The sequence below is a fragment of the Hibiscus syriacus genome, unplaced genomic scaffold (genome assembly GCF_006381635.1).
Source record: "Hibiscus syriacus cultivar Baekdansim isolate YM2019G1 unplaced genomic scaffold, ASM638163v2 tig00110221_pilon, whole genome shotgun sequence".
NCBI lineage: Eukaryota > Viridiplantae > Streptophyta > Magnoliopsida > Malvales > Malvaceae > Hibiscus > Hibiscus syriacus.
The window spans coordinates 3,351,082-3,371,845 of record NW_024062635.1 but is presented as its reverse complement, the minus strand read 5'-3'; the positions used below and the strand labels follow the sequence as shown (position 1 = coordinate 3,371,845).

General features: G+C 33.7%; 1 protein-coding gene across 1 annotated transcript; it reads right to left on the bottom strand.

The window, feature by feature from the left end:
• Window positions 1–15,818: 15,818 nt before the first annotated feature.
• LOC120114231 lies at window positions 15,819–17,786 on the bottom strand. Its single transcript, XM_039135198.1, has 5 exons — window positions 17,646–17,786; window positions 16,810–17,195; window positions 16,567–16,692; window positions 16,410–16,521; window positions 15,819–16,286 (listed from the first exon to the last, which is right to left on the bottom strand). Exons 1-5 carry the CDS (start codon window positions 17,784–17,786, stop codon window positions 15,819–15,821), a joined length of 1,233 nt encoding a protein of 410 aa, XP_038991129.1.
• Window positions 17,787–20,764: the final 2,978 nt, after the last annotated feature.

The following is a 20,764-nucleotide window of genomic DNA, read 5'->3' as shown; positions in this document are numbered from 1 at the left end:
ATTGTCTCACAGCTTACACCACCTGGTACACCATAGTGGAATGGAGTTTCTAAAAGAAGGAATCGAACATTATTAGACATGGTTCGATCGATGATGAGTCATAGTGATATTTTGACTTTTTTTGGGGACATGCACTTGAAACAGCCGCTTTCACACTAAATCGTGTTTCATCTAAATCGGTTCAAAAGACACCATATGAGATATGGACTAGGAAGCATCCTAGTATGTCTTTTATGAAGATTTAGGGTTGTGAAGCTTATATAAAACATAATATGTCTACAAAGCTCAAACCTAAATCTCATAAGTGTATATTTGTTGGATATCCTAAAGAAATCAAGGGATACTATTTCTTCAACCTTAATGAGAACAAAGTGTTTGTTACTCGAATAAAAGTTTTTCTCGAAAGAGAATTTATCTCAAAGAAAGGTAAGGGTAGAAATATTGAACTTGGAGAAGTTCAAGAACAACAAATCAATGAACTTGAAGTTGAGCATGTTTCACAAGTTGTTAAGAAACAATTAACAGATTTAGAAACACAACCACTGCGCAAATCTACAAGAGAACGTCGTGCACCTAAGAGATTTGGATTTCTCGTTACTGCTTTAGAGATGTTCTTCTTATGGATCAAGATGAGCCTAGGACTTATCAAGAGGCAGTGTATAGCCCAGACTATGAGAAATGGCTTAAAGCCATGAGATCTGAGATGGATTCCATGTCAGTAAACCAAGTGTAGACTTTGGTTGAACTACATGAAGGGGTTAAACCTAAAGGGTGTAAATGGGTTTTCAAGAAGAAAACTGACATCGATGGTAATGTACAAATATACAAGGGGCGATTAGTCGCTAAAGGTTTTCAACAAGTTTATGGTGTAGACTATGACGAAACATTCTCCCTTGTAGCTATGTTTAAGTCCATCCAGATCTTGCTCGCAATAACTGCATTCCATGATTATGAAATATGGAAAATGGACGTCAAAACCACTTTCCTTAATGGAAAACTTGAAGAGGATGTGTATATGACACAACCAGAAGGTTTAGTCGCTTAAGGAAATGCTACAAAGGTTTGTAAGCTAAAGAGGTCTATTTATAGACTAAAGCAAGCTTATCGAAGCTGGAATCTTCATTTCAATGATGCAATCAAAGAATTTGGTTTTATTAGAAATGACGATGAGCCTTGTGTTTATAAGGAGCATTGTTTCTTTCCTAAACTTGTATGTAAATGACATACTCTTCATAGGAAATGATATACCTACTTTACAATCTGTTAAGACTTGGTTAGGTAGTTATTTTTCTATGAAAGATTTGGGTGAAGTAACGTGTATCTTAGGAGTTAAGATCTATAGAGATAGATAATGACGACTTCTAGGTATGAGTCAAAGTACATATAACATATATAGACAAAGTTTTGAAAAGGTTCAGTATAGAAGAATCAAAGAAAGGATTTTTGCCTATGAGACATGACATTTATCTTTCGAAGGAAATGTGTCCTTCAACTCCATAAGAAAGAGAATGGATGAATAATATTCCATATACTTCGACTATTGGTTCTATCATGTATGCCATGATATGTACTCAACCAGATGTATCGTATGCTTTAAGCATGATGAGTCGGTATCAAGCAAACCCTGGTGAAAATCACTGGGTTGCGGTTAAAAATATCCTTAAGTATTTAAGAATAACTAAGGATAAATTTCTTGTCTATGGTGGAGAGGAAGAGCTTAGTGTAAAAGGTTATATTGATGCCAGCATCCAAACTGACAAGGATGACTCGCGATCGCAATCGGGTTTTGTGTTGGTGCTGTGAGCTGGAAAAGTTCAAAGCAAGACACAATAGCTGATTCTACAACAGAGGCTGAATACATTGTAGCCAGTGAAGTAACAAAAGAGGTTGTTTGGATCAAGAAGTTCATATCGGAATTAGGGGTTGTTCTCAGCATATCAGATCCTGTAGAACTTCGTTGTGACAATAATGGAGCCATTGCACAAGTAAAGGAACCCAGATCTCATCAACGATCCAAACATATTCTTAGGCGCTTTCATCTCATTCGATAGATCATAGATCGATGAGATGTGGAAATATGCAGAGTACACACAGATGACAATATTGTTGATCACTTGACGAAGCCTCTTACACAGCAGAGGCATGATCGTCACACTGAGTCACTCGGTATTATATATGTGAGTTATTGTTCTTAGTGCTAGTGGGAGATTGTTAGAGAATGCCCAAAGACCATTCATATGATGATTGTAATAATACATTTATTTACCGATTTTATTGAATAAATGCATTACCGCTATTATTTTTAGTTATACATATGTGTTTAACATAAACTAGAAGATAATAAAGTTCATATAATAATATTATTGTTATTATTAAAAGATCCCTAGTCAAGTATTATTATGGTCATGGACAATAATAATACACTTAAGACTAACATGTTTTTGATTGATGACAACGAGTTGTCATTGACATAGAGACGTCAGAATTGATACATGATTATATTGTTAGAGAATAATGTATTAGAGTGACCAACCATGAGCATATGTCTTGGATTATTATGTGACAGTCATAACATTGCTCATGGTGATGACTATATGTATGATCCTCAGACTTGAGATTAATATTATCCCAACATATATTGTTGTATATTTTGATGCAGTTAAACAAGCTCCATAATTGGTTGCTCTATAAAGATTGTTATTGAATATATCTCAATATATGTAGTGGGTGTATATGATTAAGATAAGATTTGTCCTTCCTACATAATAAGAAATATATCACAGGTCACTGGATTGAGTGAGACTAGAAATGCATGGCCATGCACGAATAAGTTGCTATGAGATATCATAAATTATTTGATAATTAAAGTCTACTCTAGATATCAATAAACAATAGATGGGCTATACAAGTGTGATTATTCCAAGACTTGTGTTTATTCTATATATAAAGGACATAACGATGTAATACATAAAAGAGTTAATCACAAAGATGATATGTCGAATCATATTTTCTTTAACTTAGGTGACAATGATATATTGCTAGATGTCACTCATTGTATGTAATATTAGAATTATTCTAATAATTACTGCTAATGTTACAAGAACCTACAGGGTCACACCTTAGGATTGAAACGAGTAAAGATGTACAATTTGTTGTACGTTACTAAAATATATCTATAGTTAATATATGTATGTTTGATATACATATGTTTTAATAATCCTGAAAATTTAATTTAAATTAATTAAATACAGATTTAATTAATTTTAAATAATAAAATCCCTAATATGTTAGGGGAACTTGGATATAAAAGGAGGTGTAAGGTCTAGCAGCCGTTTGTTTTAACACACACCTTATCTTCAGCCTTTTTTCGCAAAATAGTTTTGGGAAAAACAAATATTGCTCTCAATTCATCTCAATTAGGTGAATTGAGTAGAGGCCGAGATGTGATTTCATTGAAGCTTACGATTTGAGCCGATCGACGTTGCTGTCCTTGCTGTTTTTTTAAGGAATCCGCTGTAAGTATTTGCATCCCTTCCTCCCAATTTTGGTTTATCGTACTTGGATCGCTGGTGAGACCATCGAATTTTTGTTTCCACTGCACCATAGGGTGAGCCGACGGTCCCAACAAACAAGGCAAAGTAGGGAACTGAATGAATAGTAATAGTATATGTAATCACATCAGGCTTATTGTCGTTCTATCGACTTCTAGAAGCTCGACCTTTACTAGTCGATCTCGATGCTCTCTCTTGACTATGAACCCCTTCTGGAGTTTAAACTATACTCTAAGTATGAGCGAGAGTATGAGCTAGTGTCTGAACTATAAGAGCTGACTCTGTAAAATCCCTCAGTAGTGGTCAGAGGAACCACATCTAAAATAGGTACCCAAATTCTTCCTGCATTCACCAAAATGACGTCTCCCACAATGCTCATATGACGAAAAAGGTTGCGATCTAGAAGAACACCCTGAATAGAAAGTGTCACAACTGACGAACTTGACGCCACAGACATGACATTCGCACTGCTTATGTGAAAAAGACTCACCCCTACATATCTTGTTGGGGCATGCAAAAGAGTCAACAGAACCAGAAGGCCTCCTGAATTGGTCTCGGTCTCTATCTCTCCTGCGCTTAATACCCACTCTCCCTATCTCCTCAGTGATATTGGCTATCTCAACCAAGGTATCAAGAATCCTCTCCCGGTGGGTAGCAACTCAACTTTCAATCTCTTACATGAGTCTATTTTAAAACCTCAAGCACTGATCCAGTTAAGTATCAACAAGTCTAGTAGCATAGTGGCTTAATCTGATAAATTCAATCTTATAATCCATAACAGACATATTACCCTGCTCCAAATTCTGAAACTCTTGGCATCGCTCCTGCAAGTATCTCTCACCGATGTAGTGACTCCGAAAATATGCTTTGAAAAGATCCCAAGTCAAATAATTCCCCAAAATACTACCAGAAATCGATTGCCAGCATCGAAAACTCTTATTCTTCAATATAGCTAAGGTCTATTTTAACTTTTACTCAGGCCTCAGAGCCATCTCATCCATAATCCTAGCTATATCCTCTAACCAATACTCAATGTCAGTTGGAGGTCCACCAGTAACGCCCTCGAACGGAACTACACTAGCAACTACCAAAGACTTCGAAATCTCGACCGCGAACATATTACCAGGGACTCTAGCAACTTTTTTGAACATACGAAAAAGAGCTCTATTAATGTCATCCTCATCCAAATCAATGTCCACGTCCTTAGTTACAAGAGGGTCTCTCACAGGAGTAACCGAATCATCATGAGAAATAGAAGGATCCACGTGCGAAATAGGAGGATCTCGCGGTGACATCAGATCGTCTATAGTAACAGAAGGTCGAGTCGCTCGCCCTTGATCACGATCATGACCTGACCTATGACCTCTAGCCGCACTCATTGGATAAATATACAAGGCTCTACAAAAAGAATTTGAACCTAGGTTGACTAGCATAAGGAATCTCGATTATATTTAAAACTTATAAAATAAGGTGACACAATTTTTTGAAAATGTCAAAAATATCTTATAAATCTAGATTTTAGGACTCATCCACAGTCTGGGCGTTTAAAACTAATAGCTTATATACCACCAAGTGTAACCCCCTAGACCTTGCCTAGACGTTATGCCCAAATCTAGGAGGTTACATGTAATATCCCAAAAATCCGATTAGTGACTAAAATGGGAATTTTGAAAGTTTTGTGCTCAATTTAGAAATAAATTAAAAGTTCTGGGATTTAAGTAAAGAATTTTAATATTGGATTAAATAGTAAAGATGGATGAATTAAAGGGCAAAATGGTCTTTTTATGGGAAAGATTTTTATATTTCCTTTTTGAGTATTATAAAATGTGGAAAATGTGAGAAAGTTTCCAGACTTCTCTTCTTCATTCTCTTCTTCTCCACCGTGAAGCCATAAGAAAAGGTAAAAATCTCTTGTTGGTTGATATTTAGCTGAATTTAAGATTTGGTTATGATCATTGGGTGATAATTAAGCTTAAGGAAAGCTTAAATTATCTTAAAAACAAAGGATGGTGGAATTAGCAGAGATTAATGATTAAGAGTTTTTGAATGAAATTCTAGAATAGAGTTCTTTACTCAAATTAGAAGATAAATTTGACTTGTCAATGGTTGAATTAAGAGATATGAAGTGATGGAATTGAATTTAGAACAAGTAGAAAATTTAGTGTGATTCTTGAATTCTATTAGAGGATTAGATTTTGAAGTTAAAGATGTATTGAATGAGTAGTAATGAGTTTAAGCATGTATATGTAAGTTAAGAATAAGAAAGGGGATGATATATGAAGTGTTTGAGAGGAAATGAAGTAGTTTCGTGCTGAAAAATGTGATTTCTGAGCTAGAGGAATCGATACCCATTCAAGGGGAACCGATACCCCCTCAAACGAACTAGAATTACAGAATGTCATGGGGGAACCGATACCCCCATAGTAGGGAACCGATTCCCCCTAAAGGAAAAAAATGAATATTGGTTTATTAAGTTTGTTTAAGTTACTAGTATCAAATTACAAGGTGTAGGTATCTAATAGTTGTCTTAAAATTTATATTAATTTAGATTCAAAGCTTAAAGCAATTCTGGAACATTTGGCAAGTAAGATTGATCAAGGGAAAGATAAGAGATCGAATTGACTAGTGAGGCCAGGTGAGTGCATATTAGATATTATATGATGTTGAATGGAAATAAGACTTGCGACAAGTCTATTTCCGATAGTTTTATGCATGAATTCATGAATCTGAGCATGTGTTTGCTATGAGTGTATGAGTAATATGTTATTATATGTGTGTCACGATTTGTATGAATATATGTTAGTGTGATAAGATATAGGGACTGATATAATTAAGATATAGGTTTACATAAATTATATGATGATATCAGAATAGATATGAAATTAGATGAGTATAAAAGATAAGTCATGTGATAAGATTTATGGAATTTATGGAAATGAAAATATATGAATAGGAAGAGTTATAAGAGAATAAATATAAGTTATATGATAATAAAACATAAGACTATGTGAATATATTATTATAAGATAAAATATGTAATAACAAGAGAATATGATGAAAGTGAATTCCTGAGAACAATATGAACTAGGTAAACATGTGTAAAGGTTATATGAATAATAGAAACATGAGTTAGCCCAATACATAGTGGTATGATCAATTATGAGAAATAATGTATTAGAGTTATAGGATTTATGGAGAGTTGAAGGAAACTAGATAAGATTGAATTATAGAATAAACTGGGAATAATATATCACTTAGGAAACTTGAATATAAAGTGATGATATGTACCTATAAAATAAGATATATGTTTATAAATAGGACATATGTTATGTAATATTAGTGCATACCCATAAATAAAGAACAATATAGATGATATGATATAAACTATATTATGAATTAGCGATGTAGGAATGTGATATAAATATGAAATAAAAGTTATGTGTTATATGATAAATATGAACATATGAGAATAAGAGATAAAATAAGTGACTTTTTGATAGAAGCTATATGACCATGAATTTTGTAAATAGGAACAATTTAAGTGCTATGTGACTATGACTATTTGAATATGTATCTATGTGATGTGATATATGAGGTCATATGAAATATTATATGACTACGTAATTATATGGAAAAGAATATATGTGCATGTGAATTATATGGAAATGAACTACGTGACTGGATGTGATCTTATGAAAATTGACAATGAGCTATGTGAAAGACCTATGAGACTATGTGTATATGTGGTATGAATATGTGAATGCATAATAATATGAATATTACTGCCTATGTTATGTGTCATGAGAGCTAGAGGTATAGCTGGCATGCCAATAGTCGAGGGTCTACGCGGTCCTTCGGGACATATATGTATTCTTTGGAACATGTGTGAGGTCTTTTGCGACGCATACTTGATCCTTAGCATATGTATATGATTCTTAAGGAATTTTTTCTACGTGGTCCTTAGGGACATCTTATATGGCACTTCGGTGCATTTCCACGCGGCACTACGGTGCAATTCTACGTGGCACTTCGGTGCAATTATACGAGCTGTGGTGACATCATTAGTGCACAACCTCTATAGACTCACATATATATAGTTCTCACATATATATAGTTCTCACATGTGTACATGAGCTAATAAAGAAGATGATATAAAAGAACCTTGTATGATATTATGTGCTTTGTTTGTAATCTTTATGGTGTGAAATAATATCTGTGATATGATGAGGTATATATATGTATATAGCTTGGTTAAGAAGAATAGGTACAAGAACATATGATTAAAAGATAAAGAACGAATATAAGACTATTAAAGAGATAATAATAAACTTATTACATACGATTTATATGCTTTGTGTTATGAAATGTGTGACCAGAATTGTATGATGATATGTGTGTTTCTTTGTGAAGCAATATGTATGTGTATGATATACAAAATGTAATAAGTATAATATATATGAAACCTGAGTAATAAAAATAAGTAAAATGAAATGGTATATATATATATATATGCGTTTATGTTTGGATGCATTCTATAGTTTATTATGATTACATGAAATGTGCATAATAGGAATTAGTTATGATATGCTATATTCAATTTATTTATGCCTCACTAAGTCATCGACTTAGCGTGTAGTGTTTCACACGCAGGTTATGGAAAAGTGAAAAGAGAAGCTGAGAGGAGCAAGATAGGTCAGCATCTCCCTTACAAAATTTCATATCAGAAAATAAATAATTTAAATGTGTTTGGTTAATTGGAATATAGTTGGTATGTACTAATTGATTGAGTTGAATATGCTCTGATCGATTTTTATTATTTTGGTCAATTTATGTAAATAAATCGCTTTTATTTTAATGAAAGTTTTAAATTTTCTTTGAATTTTGTCAAGAGTCAAAGTTTGAAAAGTCAATGTGACATCTCAGAATTCGTATTCGGGTCGGGTACGGGTTGAGGGGTTGGGTACGGGTTGAGTGTGTTACATTTAATGGTATCAGAGCTAAGGTTTAGCCGATTTTTAGGCTTAAACCGAAGTCAAATGAGGTGGATCGGGATACAGTTGTATATTTTGATCATAATAATGTGACATAATGAAGAAGGTGAGGATTCGTATGTTTGAGTAAAGCTAAGGATTGATAAGAAGAGTTTAAGAAGGGGTACATCGGTGATCAGTTTATAAGATAAAGGAAGTTAGAATGTTGAGTTAGAACAACAAAAATTACATGGTGTATGGGAATAAATGTGGATTTGATAAGTTAAGTAAACTATTGCTGAGATAATTCCGACTGGAATGAATGTATATGAATGGTTCGATGAAGGTTTATGCTTTAGATTAGAATAATTAGTGCTGACTAAAATAATTATGTGATGGTAAGTGTATTAAAGTTAAAGGATTAGAAGTTGATGTCAGGGTAAATTAACTAAGTATGGTGTGAATTGAGACATGATTATGTATTTTGATCATGGAAATGTAAGGTAATGGAAGAGACAAGAGAATAATAGTATTTATGAATAAGAGTGTGGGTTGGATAAGTGAGTAAATTGCACTGATTGGATTTCAACTGAGAAGATGAATATGATTAGTCTGATTAGGGCTTATGCCCTAAATTGAAAAATTGTTATTGATTTATTGTAATAGTATGGGTAATAAAGTTATAAGATTTGAAGAAAAGATAAAGTTAAGTTAATCAAGTATGATGTGGATTTGGATATGGTTTTGATCATATAGATATGATGTAGGCAAGGAAATAAGTATTTGTATATAAAAAAAAGGGGCTTTGAGGAAGAAAATGCAAGTGCAAGAGATGGTAAAGAATGAGGTTCAATATAAGTAAAGCGGATTATCAAAGTTATGAAGATGCGATGAAGATCGATAATCAGGGATAAGTATAAGCGATATGAAAAGAGTATGAGATCCTAAAGTAAAGATGTGATCTATGTTATAAGGAGATTTTTATTTGAGAAGGAATTAAAGGATTAAGTATGACAAATTTTATATGTAAGTGTAGATAATAAGTTCAATATAGAAGTAAGAAAAATGTGTAAGATGATGTGAAAAGATTGTTCAATCCCGTAAAGTATATGTTTAATTACATTTGAAGAATGTTTCAAGTTGTGTTCTTGGTCAAGTGAAGATGGAATAAAAGTTTGGTATTGTTATGAGGTAATTAGAGATTAAAAAGAAAATAGATTGAGGTTATTGGTTACTGTGTATATGATAAGTGACAATAGATGAATGTATAAAGGAAAAAGGTAGTTGAAAAAAAAATATAAATAAAGGAGGCAACATGAGAACATTAGAAGGTATGTTCTTATGGGTATGTGCAATGAAAATTCGAGGACGAATTTTCTTTAAAGGAGGGGAGATTTGTAATATCCCAAAAATCCGATTAGTGACTAAAATGGAAATTTTGAAAGTTTTATGTTCAATTTAGAAATAAATTAAAAGTTTCGGGATTTAATTAAAGAATTTTAATATTGGATTAAATAGTAAAGATGGATGAATTAAAGGGAAAAATGGTCTTTTATGGGAAAGAGTTTTATCTTTCCTTTTTGAGTATTATAAAACGTGGAAAATGTGTGAAAGTTTCCAGACTTCTCTTCTTCATTCTCTTCTTCTCCACCGTGAAGCCATAAGCAAAGGTAAGATCTCTTATTGGTTGATATTTAGCTGAATTTAAGATTTGGTTATGATCATTGGGTGATAATTAAGCTTAAGGAAAGCTTAAATTATCTTAAAAACAAAGGATGGTGGAATTAGGAGAGATTAAAGATTAAGAGTTTTTGAATGAAATTCTGGAATAAAGTTCTTTACTCAAATTGGAAGATAAATTTGACTTTTTCAATGGTTGAATTAAGAGATATGAAGTGATGGAATTGAATTTAGAACAAGTAAAAAATTTAGTGTGATTCTTGAATTCTATGTAGATGATTAGATTTTGAAGTTAAAGATGTATTGAATGAGTAATAATGAGTTTAAGCATGTATATGTAAGTTAAGAATAAGAAAGGGGATGATATATGAAGTGTTTGAGAGGAAATGAAGTAATTTTGTGCTGAAAAATGTGATTTCTGGGCTAGGGGAATCGATACCCATTCAAGGGGAACCGATACCCCCTCAAACGAACCAGAATTACAGAATGTCATGGGGGAACCGATACCCCCACAGTAGGGAACCGATTCCCCCTAAAGGAAAAAAATGAATATTGGTTTACTAAGTTTGTTTAAGTTGCTAGTATCAAATTACAAGTTGTAGGTATCTAATAGTTGTCTTAAAATGTATATTTATGTAGATTCTGAGCTTAAAGCAATTCTGGAACATTTGGCAAGTAAGATCGATCAAGGGAAAGATAAGAGATCGAATTGTCTAGTGAGGCCATGTGAGTGCATATTAGATATTATATGATGTTTAATGGAAATAAGACTTGCGACAAGTTTATTTCCAATAGTATTATGCATGAATTCATGAATCTGAGCATGTGTTTGCTATATGTGTGTCACGATTTGTATGAATATATGTTAGTGTGATAAGATATAGGGACCAATATAAGTAAGATATATGTTTACATAAATTATATGATGATATCAGAATAGATATGAAATTATATGAGTATTAAAGATAAGTCATGTGATAAGATTTATGGAATTTATGGAAATGAAAATATATGAATAGGAAGAGTTATAAGAGAATAAATACAAGTTATATGATAGTATATGTGAATATATGATTATAAGATAAAATATGTAATAACAAGAGAAATATGATGAAAGTGAATTCCTGAGAATAATAGGAACTAGGTAAACATGTGTAAAGGTTATATGAATAATAGAAACATGAGTTAGCCCAATACATAGTGGTATGATCAATTATGAGAATTAATGTATTAGAGTTATAGGATTTATGGAGAGTTGAAGAAAACTAGATAAGATTGAATTATAGAATAAACTGGGAATAATATATCACTTAGGAAACTTGAATATAAAGTGATGATATGCACCTATAAAATAAGATATATATTTATAAATAGGACATATGTTATGTAATATTAGTGCATACCCAGAAATAAAGAACAAGATATATGATATGATATAAACTATATTATGAATTAGTGATGTAAGAATGTGATATAAATATGAAATAAAAGTTATGCATTATATGATAAATATGAACATATGAGAATAAGAGATAAAATAAGTGACTTTGTGATAGAAGCTATATGACCATGAATTTTGTAAATAGGAACAATTTAAGTGCTATATGACTATGAGTATTTGAATATGTATCTATGTGATGTGATTTATGAGATCATATGAAATATTATATGACGTAATTATATGAAAAAGAATATATGTGCATGTGAATTATATGGAAATGAACTACGTGACTGGATGTGATCTTATGAAAATTGATAATGAGCTATGTGAAAGAGCTATGAGACTATGTGTATATGTGGTATGAATATGTGAATGCATAATAATATGAATATTACTGCCCATGTTATGTGTCATGAGAGCTAGAGGTATAGTTGGCATGCTAAGAGTCGAGGGTCTACGCGGTCCTTCGGGACATATATGTATTCTTTGGAACATGTGTGAGGTCTTTTGTGACACATACTTGATCCTTAGCATATGTATATGATTCTTAAGGAATTTTTTCTATGTGGTCCTTAGGGATATCTTATATGGCACTTCGATGCATTTCTATACGGCACTACGGTGCAATTCTACGTGGCACTTCGGTGCAATTATACGAGCTGTGGTGACAACATTAGTGCACAACCTCTATAGACTCACATATCTATAGTTCTCACATGTGTACATGGGCTAATAAAGAAGATGATATAAAAGAACCTTGTATGATATTATGTGCTTTGTTTGTAATCTTTATGGTGTGAAATGATATATGTGATATGATGAGGTATATATATGTATATAACTTGGTTAAGAAGAATAGGTACAAGAACATATGACTAAAAGATAAAGAACGAATATAAGACTATTAAAGATATAATAATAAACTTATTACATACGATTTATATGCTTTGTGTTATGAAATGTGTGACCAGAATTGTATGATGATATGTGTGTTTCTTTGTGAAGCAATATGTATGTGTATGATATACAAAATGTAATAAGTATAATATATATTAAAACTGAGTAATAAAAATAAGTAAAATGAAATGGTATGTATATATATATATGCTTTTATGTTTGGATGCATTCTATAGTTTATTATGATTACATGAAATGTGCATAATAGGAATTAGTTTTGATATGCTACATTCAATTTATTTATGCCTCACTAAGTCATCGACTTAGCATGTGAGTGTTTCACACGCAGGTTATGGAAAGTGAAAAGAGAAGCTGAGAGGAGCAAGACAGGTCAGCATCTCCCTTACAAAATTTCAGATTAGAAAATAAATAATTTAAATGTGTTTGGTTAATTGGAATATAGTTGGCATGTACTAATATATTGAGTTGAATAAGCTCTGATCGATTTTGATTATTTTGGTCAATTTATGTAAATAACCGCTTTTATTTTAATGAAAGTTTTAAATTTTCTTTGAAATTTGTCAAGAGTCAAAGTTTGAAAAGTCAATGTGACACCTCAGAATTCGTATTCGGGTCGGGTACGGGTTGGGAATGTTACATTTCATATCGTATTCAGAAATTCTTTTCATATTTAAAACAATATTAAAATCCATATAATAGTATAATATGAAATTAGTCATAAGAAAGGTTCATATGATATATATATATATATATATATATATATATATATATATATATATATATATATATATATTTATCAGAAAACCATATAAAACACATACAAAAAAATACCGGTAATATAAATATATCGAGACGGTTGCAAATATATGTGGCACCAAAGTATAACAAAAAACCATATAAAGATATACAATGGTACAAAAATAGAAGTATTCGATCCTCATGATGCCAAGTCTGCTAGCTTACGGTCTGCTACTATCTGAAAATGTTAAAATTTATAGAATGAGATAAAAAGCTCAATGTGCTCCTTACGATGTATAAAAGCATACTAATAAAATACTCCAGTAAAAATCAATTTATCAAACATGTTTTAAAAATATGAATACTACCCTCATCCGATCACTAGAATGTGTAGGTTCTCCAGAATCATACACGCACCTATACACCTGGTAAGAACTTTATACATATAGCATAAGGACTTGCGGTTAGGACTTACCCTGTGCACAAAACAGAAGAGCCTATGGTAAGGTCTTACAAGTCATATACTAGGCCTGATATACTTCCTCAAATAATACCCCCCAATGACAGTAATAAAAATGTATGTATTCAAGTGAAAACGGTAGGGACATTTGTGTACTTTACCCTAAAATGTACACAAATTCCTTCCATTATTTTATTAATATGTCAATATAATTCATTATACAAGGTTGTAATAATTATTTAAGTTGCACCATACATAGGATATCTAGAGTTATTAAATGTACAATTAGGATAAATATATATTTAACTTTAAATTTAAAAAGTATGATTAATAGATAGTTAGATTTGTATAAAAGATTAAATTACATAAAATTCAATCCTTAGTATTAATTATAATTGTATCAATTAGACTAATAAGTTTTACATTTTAGAATAAAGTATACAAATGGTCCATAGATTATAGGTTACTACTTTTTTGAGTTCTTAAATTTTTAAAAGTTTCAAAATGATCCTCTGACTATAGAGAGTTACTTTTTTGTGTCCTTTAACTATTAAAAGTTACAAATAGCCACCTGACTATTCATTGTGTCAAAACTCATCATTTTTGTTAAATATTTGACGGTATTCTGAGTTGAACGTTAACCTGCTGATTGTGATATGATAAAATCTAATATCTGAATCTCAAACGACTATCATATCTCATTCATCATTAGACAACCGCCAATTTTTAATGAAAAATGATGACTTTAGAACATAATGAATAGTTAGGTGACCATTTAGTAACTTTTAATAGTCGACGAACGTTCTATAGTTGGAGGGTAATTTTGTAACCTTTAATAGTCAATGAACTTAATAAAGTAGTACCCTATAATCAGAAACCGTCTACATACTTTACCCTATATTTTATTACTAGTTTTTTCAACTCAACATATACACAATGTAAAACTCTTTAGCTTTACACAAAAATTATGACCGTTGGATTAGTAAAAATAGATGACTGAGATTGATTCCTTATTTTTTCCAATAAATATATTCACATTTTCTATTTTTAATCTCAGTCATTTGTTTCCACTCATCTAACGGTCATAAATCTGTGTAAAACTAAAAGCGTTTTACATTGTGTAACAAGATCTAATTACATTGTGTAAAACTCTTTTAGTTTTACACTTTTTTAGGACCACTAGATGAAAGAAATTAAAGGTTAAGACTAATTGCAGAAAATGATAAGATATTCACTGAAAAAAAGTGAGGAGTTAATCTCAGCTTTTGATTTCCCTCAATCCAACAAACATAAAAAGATGTAAAACTAAAAGAGTTTAACACAATGTAAATGGATCATATATATATGTATGTATTATTTTTAATTAATTTGGGTAAGTACAAGGTAGTATATGTTCAAAGATAACTCTCAATCATTTAACATTGAATACTCACACCCCTGGCATTCCTGATGCTCAAACTCAGGACCTCAAGGAATAACAACAATTCCTTTACCACTAAGGTTGCTCGGTTCGTGCCAATTTAATTCAAATTTATAACCTATAAGTAAATATCTTTTAACTCATAATAAAATAATAATTTTTCTTTTTAAGGTTGTGCTTTACTATTTAGGATTTAAGATTTAAGCTTTAGGGTTAGGATCTACTTACATTATGTAAAACTATTAAGTTTTACATCAATTTATAGCCATTTGATTTAAATAAATAAATAATGACTTAGATTTAGTTAAATTTATAACACATAAATAATTGTTTTTTGGATAAGTAAATTATATTCATCCAAAAAGAGTGCAGCAAGCTGCTACAAGAACAAGGCAAAATTCAACACTATATTAACCCCAATTTATACCCACTTGCCTACTTACATCATCAATCCCCTTTATACTATAGCTATATAATTTGATTTTTACAGCATCTTTAATACTACTCACAATCATATCAACAGAACGAGAAACACCCCTGAAGCTTTTGTGGTTACGTTCCTCCCAAATATGGTACAAAAAACCAGTCCAGCCGAGCTTTAGAATTCTCACCCTGAGAGATTTACCCTTCAAGTTAACAATCAACCATTGAAGGCGATCATTCCATTTAAGCGAAGCAGGAAGAATCCCACAGGAGACCTACACAGCATTCCAAGCTTCTTGAGCAAAGGAGCAATCAACAAAGAGATGGTCACGGGACTCAATCCCAGACCCAAACATGACACATCCATTATCCAAGACCAAATCGAATCGAATCGAATCAGCCTATCTCTCGTAGGCAGTCTATCAAGGATGGCCATCCAAGCAATAAAGGAGAATTTCAAAATATGAGAAGGAAACCAAATGATCATGTGCCAACTAACTTTCTCTGCACGAACTCTAATATGGTCCCAAAGCCATTTACCCTTGATCAGGTTCCAATTAGCACAAGGAATAAACAAATTCCTAGCCTCCTCATGAAGCTTCAGCAGCTTTTTCAAAATCCAGTTGAAGTAGGCTTTGTACTCAACTTCCCAGAAGCTTACAGCTTTAAGACAGTATGCATGTAACTATGCAATCTAGAGTGAGCCATCATTTGCCAGAATTTTCTTAATGAGCAATAGGCAGCAAGCCTTACTCCAAAGAACAAGACTTCTTAGACCCAGACCCCCCTCAGACCTAGGTGAGCAGACCTGGCTCCAACTTACACGAGCATCTCTGGCAAGGGCATCACAACCTTTCAAGAAAAACCGCATGCAAAGCCTCTCAACATCATTGATGATCCCCTTGGGGAGAACAAGCTGCCTGCTCCAGAAATTAAAAATACTGAACATGACAATTTTCACCAACTGCAGCCTGCCACCAAAGCTGAGCTTTTTGCTAGACCAATGAGCTAGTTTACCTTTAATACGTTCCAAGAGAGCAGAGCAGTCCTTCCCTGTGAGTTTACGAGTGACAAGGGGTACTCCAAGATACCTGATAGGGAGCTACGCAATCTTAAATCCAGTAGCTTGATGGATCATATCAAGAGTGTTTATGTTTAAGCCACAAGCAAAAAATTCTGTCTTCAATGCATTTAGATTTAATCCTGACAGTTCATAGAAAACCTCTAAAGTGCTTTGCACTCCCAACACAGACTCAAGGGAACCATGGAAAAAGACTAGCAGATCATCCGCGAAGCAAATGTGAGTGAGAGAGACTTTCTTGCACTTAGGATGGAATCTAAAAATTCCTCTCTTGGCAGCAACATTCAACAGGGAGGATAGGACATTCATTACAATAACAAAAAGATAAGGGGATAGAGGATCCCCTTGCCTAATCCCTCTAGCCCCTTGAAAATACCCCACTAAACTACCATTCAAGCAAACAGAGTACATAGGGGTGGTAATACAAGCCTTGATCCAATTAAAAAACACATCAGGCAACCCCATTGCCTCAAGAACAGACAGTAAGAAATTCCAATTAACAGAATCAAAAGCCTTTTGCAAGTCAATTTTTACAGTACATCTAGGAGAAAGATTTTTCCTAGAATAACCCTTTATTATTTCCTGAGCTAACAGGGTATTGTCGACTATGTTTCTACCCTTGAAAAAAGCTAATTGATTGCATGAAATCATGCCAGGGAAATAAGGGGTAAGTCTATCAACAAGAATTATGGTGATAGTTTTATATACAACTGAGCAGCAAGAAATAGGTCTAAATTCCTTAGCTAAGGTAGTATTTGGGGATTTAGGAACCAAAACTAGGGCTGTGGAATTGAAGGCATACAATAAGTAGGAAGTATGGAAGAAATACCTCACAGCAGAAGTGAAATCACTGCCAATAATGCTCTAGGCAGCTTTGAAGAAGCCAGTAGTGTAGCCATCAGGACCTGGCCTCTTATCCTCCCCTTGTCTGAAGAGAGCCTCTTAGATCTCCACATCACTCACCTCCTTAGTAAGACATATATCAGCACCTTCAGGCAAACAAACATTAATCAAGCTCTTTAGACTTTCAGCAGAGTAGCCTTTAACTGAGGGGTCAGGAGAGCCAATGAGGTTAGTGAAAAAACCCACTAACTCAGCAGCCATATCTTTAAAAGAATCACACAACTGCCCATCCTCACTTTTTATAACTCTAATGGTGTTTCATTTTTTTGTTAGCCTGAACCTTCTGATGAAAAAATTTTGTATTCAAATCCCCCTCTCGAAGCCAGTGTGCTTTAGCTTTCTGTTTATAGAAAGTAGCTTCAGCAGTTTCCAAATCCACAAGTTCAGAGTGAACCATACTCTCTTCATCAATCCTTCTTTGAGATGTGTGAGCCAGATTAAAAGTTTGGATATGTTCCAATTCAGCCCTTTTAGCTTTGACTCTACCAGAGATGTCAGAGAAAGATTCATTGTTAAGTTCCTTAAGTAATGGCTTAAGCCTCCTCAGGTTATTGAAAAAACAACACATAGTAGAGCCAGAACATTGTCTATGCCAAGAGTCTCTAACAATAGCCAGGAATCTATCATGGCCAGTCCAATAATTGAAGAACTTAAAGGCTTAGGGTGCTTGGTCATTGCTGCCTTGTCTGACCACATTAAGCCTAAACAATGATCAGAGACCCCCTGGGCTTTATAATCTACAAAAGTGTCTGGGAAATCCAATAACCATTGATCATTGACTAAAATCCTATCAAGCTTGCGGGCTAAGAAAGAGCCATCCTGCTTGTTGGACCAGGTGAATAAAGGCCCAAGAAAAGGATGATCAATAAGGTCTAGGCTCTCCAAACACTCCTGAAAATCCTTCATATCAGGGGTGCAGTAGACTCCCATGACATCAAAGTCAGAACTCTCCTCAGCTTTGGAAATGATATTAAAGTTCCCACCCACCAGCCAAGAGGAAGGACCAATGTCCCTATCAACAACACTAAGATAATCCCAAAGGCCCCTTCTAGCAACACCATTGTTACTGACATAGACAACAGTAATGGTTGTCATGTGCCCATCAACAGCCCCAATGATAGTTATAGCCTGGTCACAACAGCTCAAAACATTGAACAACAAATACTTCCTCCAAAAGATCCAAAGCCTACCTCCCTCAACAAAATCATAGTTCTCAGCATAATTCCAGTCACCAACCAATGCATTAGAAAACCTATCAGAATTAGCTCTTTTAATGCGAGATTCCATCACACAAAAAACATCCACACCACAAGCATTAAATCTTCTAATCACCTTCGACTGCTTAAGGGGGTTATTAATCCCCCTGACATTCCAAAAAGCAACCAACATTCAAGATAGAGGAGGTTGAGTACTACTGCCAGTGCTCGGAATACCCACCGTACACCTAGTTTTCTCAAGATGATCTTTTTTCTTAGATTTGATCTCATTGAGCAATATTTCCACACCCATAGAAGCCACCCGGGCTTTCCTAGGACCTTCAACCATAATCTCCATTTTATTAGAAGAGCCAATAACGTATTTTTTCCTTCCCTTAGTCCTCTTTTTCAAGGAGTCTTGGAGGGAAGGGAAATCCCCATATTGGACCACTTCCTGTAGCTGACTCACCAAACTACCCTCAGTAACATGGTCCTTATCCTGCTCACAAGGGTCAATCACCTTCTGGGGCACAGTACTCGACAAATCAGCAGCAGGATACTGTGAGGGAAGTAACAACCTGCATGGCTTCCTTCAAAATAGGCACAGTAGCCTTCTTCAATGCATGTACTGTTGTCTCAACAACTACACCGACTTGCAGACCACTCACCATTCCTTCTGCATTGTTATTTACTCATCCAGAGAGAGAATCTATCATCTCCTTGGAACTGTTAACTGAACCAACAATCTCTATAGCATCAGGAGAAGTTTCTGGTAAGTCCCCCTTACTTACAGGCGCTATAACCTCCTTTTTCCTCCATACTTGAACCTCTTTGAGCTTTTGAGAAATTTGCCTATCCACAGAACAAGAATTGACATTGTGTCCAAATGATTTGCATTTATCACAGCACTTGGGCAACCAAGGCACATGCACTTTAATACCAACAGAGGATCCATCACTTAGAATAACATGAATAATATCAGGTATGACAACCCCTGCTTCAACCTCCACACAAACCTTGGCAAATTTGAGTCTATTCTTTGAAGCTGTAACCGAATCCATAAACAGAGGGTTACGTAAGGCACTCTCTATGTAATTCAAACCCTTCCGAGAATAGAGCTCTAAAGGAATATTATAAAGCTGGATCCAAATTGGCATAAAGGAAAGATCAAAACTAAGCTTCTGCATACCAGGGATCCAATTCCTTAATACCAATGGCTTGTTCTGGACATGCCAGGGTCCATTATCCAGAACCCAGTCCCTCAGGCCAGCATCCAAGAATGAAAACACATAAAGATTAGGGCCGGCGAGACTTACCTTAACCTGCGCAGAATTCCCCCAAATTATTTCAATGATTCGCTGCATAGATTCGAAACTCGGGGCTGAACCAATAAATTCCCCTACAAGAGCATTATTCTAATCAGCTATACCTTCATCGATTACCTCAGGCGGAGGTATAACAGTGGCCACTCCATCGCGTATCTCAGGGGGAAAGAAGTCGAGGGACTGCTCCTTCGATCCCACGAATAGCTTCTTCCAATCAAGGCTCAAGGATTGTGATTCCATACAGCTAATAAGAAGAAAACCTAAAAATCTCACTAAAATCAGTAACGAGGAAGAAAATCTGAGAGACCATTAGGCCTGCTAATGTGCACCCAGAGCATTTCCATCGTTTTTAACAACTTTTTTCTTCAATAAATATTTCTTTAACTCGCAATATAATAATATTTTTCTTTTTAGGGTTATGGATTAGGATTTAGGGTTTAATATTTAAATTTTATGGTTTAAGATTTATGATTTAAGGTTTGAGATAAGATTTTTGGGTTTGGTGTTTTGAGGGTTTGAGATTTGAAATTGGGGTAAAAAGAAATACTATTTTACTATGAGTGAAAAGATATTTATTTACGAGTTATAAATAACTTGATAGTTGCCTTCCATTATTTTTATTAATATGTGAATATAGTTCATTATACAAGATTGTAAT

Bases quoted from the DNA above. Each gene is read 5' to 3' on its own strand.
- LOC120114231 (XM_039135198.1), bottom strand. From the start codon at position 17,786: ATGGCTGCTGAGTTAGTGGGTTTTTTCACTAACCTCATTGGCTCTCCT. The intron at 16,693-16,809 runs GTCAGGATTAAA...GCTCCCTATCAG, and splicing joins TTAGAGGTTTTCTATGAACT to GTATCTTGGAGTACCCCTTG. The intron at 16,287-16,409 runs GTCTGCTCACCT...TAGATTGCATAG, and splicing joins CTCGTGTAAGTTGGAGCCAG to TTACATGCATACTGTCTTAA.